Source organism: Tupaia chinensis, unplaced genomic scaffold, assembly GCF_000334495.1.
Source record: "Tupaia chinensis unplaced genomic scaffold, TupChi_1.0 Scaffold000290_1, whole genome shotgun sequence".
NCBI classification, from domain to species: domain Eukaryota; kingdom Metazoa; phylum Chordata; class Mammalia; order Scandentia; family Tupaiidae; genus Tupaia; species Tupaia belangeri.
In genome coordinates, this window is record NW_006159775.1 from 4,594,496 (window position 1) to 4,598,658 (window position 4,163).

General features: G+C 42.6%; 1 protein-coding gene across 1 annotated transcript in view; it reads right to left on the reverse strand.

The window, feature by feature from the left end:
• MEP1B (meprin A subunit beta) overlaps window positions 1-4,163 on the reverse strand; it is a 37,347-nt gene that overhangs the window by 2,546 nt on the left and 30,638 nt on the right. Inside the window, exons 13-14 of the mRNA XM_006150562.3 lie at window positions 3,346-3,472; window positions 2,008-2,212 (exon numbers count right to left, since the gene is read on the reverse strand). Coding sequence (XP_006150624.1) covers window positions 2,008-2,212; window positions 3,346-3,472 — 332 coding nt within the window. The remainder of the gene's footprint in view (window positions 1-2,007; window positions 2,213-3,345; window positions 3,473-4,163) is intronic.

Sequence of the window (4,163 nt, forward strand, 5' to 3'; positions counted from 1 at the left end):
TGGCAGAGCCATTCCTGCCGGGGAGTAATTTCTTGCTTTCTGTCTCACTGTCTGTCTCTCCAGGTGGGCATACACACCCTTTATCAAACATCTCTCTCTAAAAGAAAAAAAAATAAAAAGAAGAAGAAAAAAGATAAGATATATATTCTTGCTTTAGCTCATTTTTATTTGTAGAGATACAGGCACACCACATGTAATGACCAAGTTCTATTTCTATGACTAGGTTGTTAAGTGAATTGGTCAATAAGCAAGGATCTTGAAGGTGGATGTCTTGTGGTGTGTGTCATGGTGCCATAGGGAATGTACTTTTCAATAGACATCACATGACATCACGCTAGAAAAATGTAATTTTATCCATACAACAAGAGACACCACAACACAATAATATAAATCTTGCATAATCATTTTTATTTATTCTGCATACTACTATGAACATAATAAAGTATGAATTTATAAACAAAATATGTAGTCTCACATGATTGTGAAAGCTTTGCATAGTAAATACTAACTGTGGGGATGAGACGACTGAGAAAGGGGATTCCCGAGACACACAGACTGAGAAAGGGCTTCCCTGCACTAGAGAACTGGCCATAAAGCCAAGCAGTCAGGTAGGTTGTTAAGTGAGCAGTGGCTGTATTCCATTGAGGCATGTTTTTCATTAGTTTTACTATACCAAGTTTCAGAGACTCTACTTAGAAATAGAACTGGAAGACTGTTAAAACTTCACTTTCAAGGGATGTTTAGATTTTTATATCATTTTCTTTGCACTCTTTCATAAATAGAAGTATGAATGTGCACATGAAACTCTGTTCTCTCCCCCTGATAGTGGATGCTAGGGCACACTGCTCAGTCCTGACCTTCAAAGCGAAAGCTGTCATGAAAGAAATACTGTCCCCTGAAGGCCCTATCTGTGCCCAATTTTATGCCATCTCCTCAGGGGCAGCCCCAATCCAATGGCTGTCAATGCAGAGAGCATCTTTCAATGCAGGAAATGTCTAAGAAGCCATCCTAACTCCAGAACTCCCTTGAAGATAGACTGAGGCCCCAGCTGCAACTGCAACACGGTGCAACCTCTGTGTCAAATCCTGCTTCCCTCATTTCAGTCCAAGTGTTTCCAGGAGTGCTCCCCAGCAAACCTTCTACAGGCAGATAGCCATCTCAGATTTTGCTGCCCAAGAGCACCAACCATGGGCAGTCTCGCTTCAAGACTATGGCCATTTTAGAGCCTTTTTGAAACAAGGTTATAAACCCTCTGCTTGAAAATATTATCTTATAGTAAGTTGACCCACATGAAGCCAGAATTAGTTGGAATTTTCTTTAATGGAAAAGCTTTCAAACATGTCTGCAACCCTTTCCTGCAGGCACGACCACAGTCACTTCTGCAAGATCTTTAGAACTAAAGCTTTTATAGGCTCCCTCTGCCATTTACCAGAAAGATTAGAACCTGTAGCCAAAAGCAGTTGTACCTCTCGAGAAGGTCGAAGACCCCCCCCAACACACACACACACACACACACACACACACACACTCCAGAAAGAAATACACAGCTGCACACAATAATAGCTATAATTCCAGGAAGACGATGCACTCCCCGAAGAAGTCTCCATAGACCTTAATTTAAGAACCTTTGACTTCTATTGAAGGTAATAGGAATTTATAGTCTCAAAACAGTTGTCCCCACAATAGGAAACAAAGAGAAAGTTTTAAAAAGTGTAGCAAGTTAACCGTGGTTCCAGTCTCAGGCTTGGTGGCTTAAAATTCACACTGGGCGCAAGTGCACATGTGCCCAAAATCCCGAAAAGAGAATGGAGGAGAAGGGATTGAGGCAAGGCCATCATTCTTGGGGGGGGGGGGGCTGTTCTTGCTTTTTGTCTCTCTGTCTCTCTTTGACTCTCCAGTGAGTGCATGCTTCCTACAGCAAAAATCTTTCTTTAAAAATGTGTAGCAAAAATGCCTCTTTATAATTTCATCAATAGTTTGAATGCCCAGATATCAGCCTGAACTTACATTTTCCATAGTTGCATTTGCACTCTTTTCACTGGTCCTCTTCAGATATTTCTTTCTGACGCAATAGACACTGACGAGGGTGACGATCAGCATCAGGACGAACACAGCAATGGTGGAAGAAACAGCAATGACGACAGTGTCGTGGGTCGAGCCCCTCTTCTCACACCTCTCCCCCATGTACCACCAGCCGTCGCCTGATGCGCACCTGAATGAGCGGACTCAGAGTTAGGAGATCTTCACCATCAAAGGTGTTGGACATATGGAACAAATCCCCCACTCTGCACTAGAGCGAGCCCGCCAGGCTAGCACAGGAGCCAGACAGGAGCAGTGGAAAGAATGGAATTACTTCTAAAACAGCAGTGCCAGTTTGGAAAAGAAGGGAGCAGAGGTGGTAGAGAGAGCTTAGTTCTCAGTGTCCCAATCATCCCTCCTTTCGTGTTTACACTTTTGACTAAAGCCTTCTCGGCGCTTCCGTATCCCATTAAGAAAAGTCGTCAGTCATACTTGAAAGCATCAGACTATAAGGGCCAGCAGCTGGTATGGTGGTTGGGATGCTGGACTCTGACATGACTGACCACAGTTCAAGTCCCAGACCCAGTGGCTTAAAACTCATGCTGGGTGCGTATGCGTGCATGCCCAAAATCCTGACAGGAGAATGGAGGAGCAGGGATTGTGGCATGACCTTGGGGAGTGACTTCTCACTTTCTCTCTCTGTGTCTCTCTCTGTCTCTCTGGTGAGTGCACATGACCTACACCAAAAAGCTCTAAAAAAAATAATAATAAATAAATTAAAAACTGCATCAGACTATTGTGAGGATTTAATAAAATATGTAACTCATGTGATCTTTTTCAGGCAATTGGGACATAATGTGCTTTCTTCATTAATCATTCTGTTGTTCTTATGGCTACCCAAAGTCCCAAACAGAAAACAAAACAAACAAAATTCACAGTTTAGCTGTGGTGGCAGAGGAGTTAGGATACTGTTCCGGGATGCTGGGGCTATAGGGTGAGCCAGGTTTTGGATCTCGAGTCAGCCTGAACACACTGGGCACACATGCCTGTGATCTTGGCTAAACAGAAGGCTGAGGAAAACTGTAGCAGGGTGAAATCCTACCGAGGGTCCCCATTTCCCTCCTTCTTCCTCTCTTTTTTCTCTTTTTCACACAATAAATAAATAAATTTTTTTTGAAATTTTAAAGAAATATTCTACAAATTACAAATGGCTTTGAGATGAAAATTGACTAATTTCTTTCTTAGGAACTATCAGTATTTCATCTTCCATTATGGGAATAAAATCTCTAACAAAAGAAAGGAGCTCTGTGCTGAAGGACCCCTTACCTGCACTCGGCCTTGTCGTTTCGGATAGTGCAGATGCCGTCATTCTCACACCTGACTTCTGAGCAGAGGTCTTTGACTTCAGAGGTTGGGACTGGTTGAATTTGTGTAGAATTGAGGTGCGATATGTCTAAGGAGAGTGGAGGGAGAAGAAGGAAGTCAGCTTTTGCTTTAAATAACTTGAGTTTCAAAATGGAAGATATTTAGGTTTGGGGTTTGTGAGAAATCCAGGTAATCGAAGCATAATCCAACAGCATCCATAGACAATAAAGTAAGAAGTAGGCAAAGGGAGGCAAGGCCAGCCCATGCTCACCTGGCCTGTTACAGCTCTAAGAGGCACAAGCCTTCAAGACCAATCCTCAGGAGACAGAGAAACCAGAGCTCAGAAATGCAGAGCAGCTGAGGGACTTCCACAATATCACAGGTCTTTTGTTTGGTGGAATGAACCAGTGGAGATTTCAAGCAAGATATCAGGTGCTCTGAAAACCACTGTCATGTTCTTTACAATGTTTTTTGTTGCTTCTGATCAAAATGGGGTGAGAGAGAGTTGATGACTGACTTCTCTGTTACCTAAAATGTTTTCTCTCTTAACACAAGTTATGCCTGCATAATTTTTTCAAAGTTTCATCTCTAATGTACTCTAATGGACACTGAAATCAAAATAATGGATTTTAATTGCATAAACAAGATCCTGACTTATTGAGATGCCAATGGGTCTTTAATAGTAAAGAACTGGGGCTGGCAGGTGGCATGGTGGTTGAAGAAGCTGAACTCCCACATGGCCGACCACAGTTCAAGTCCCAGACTTGGCAGCTTACTTT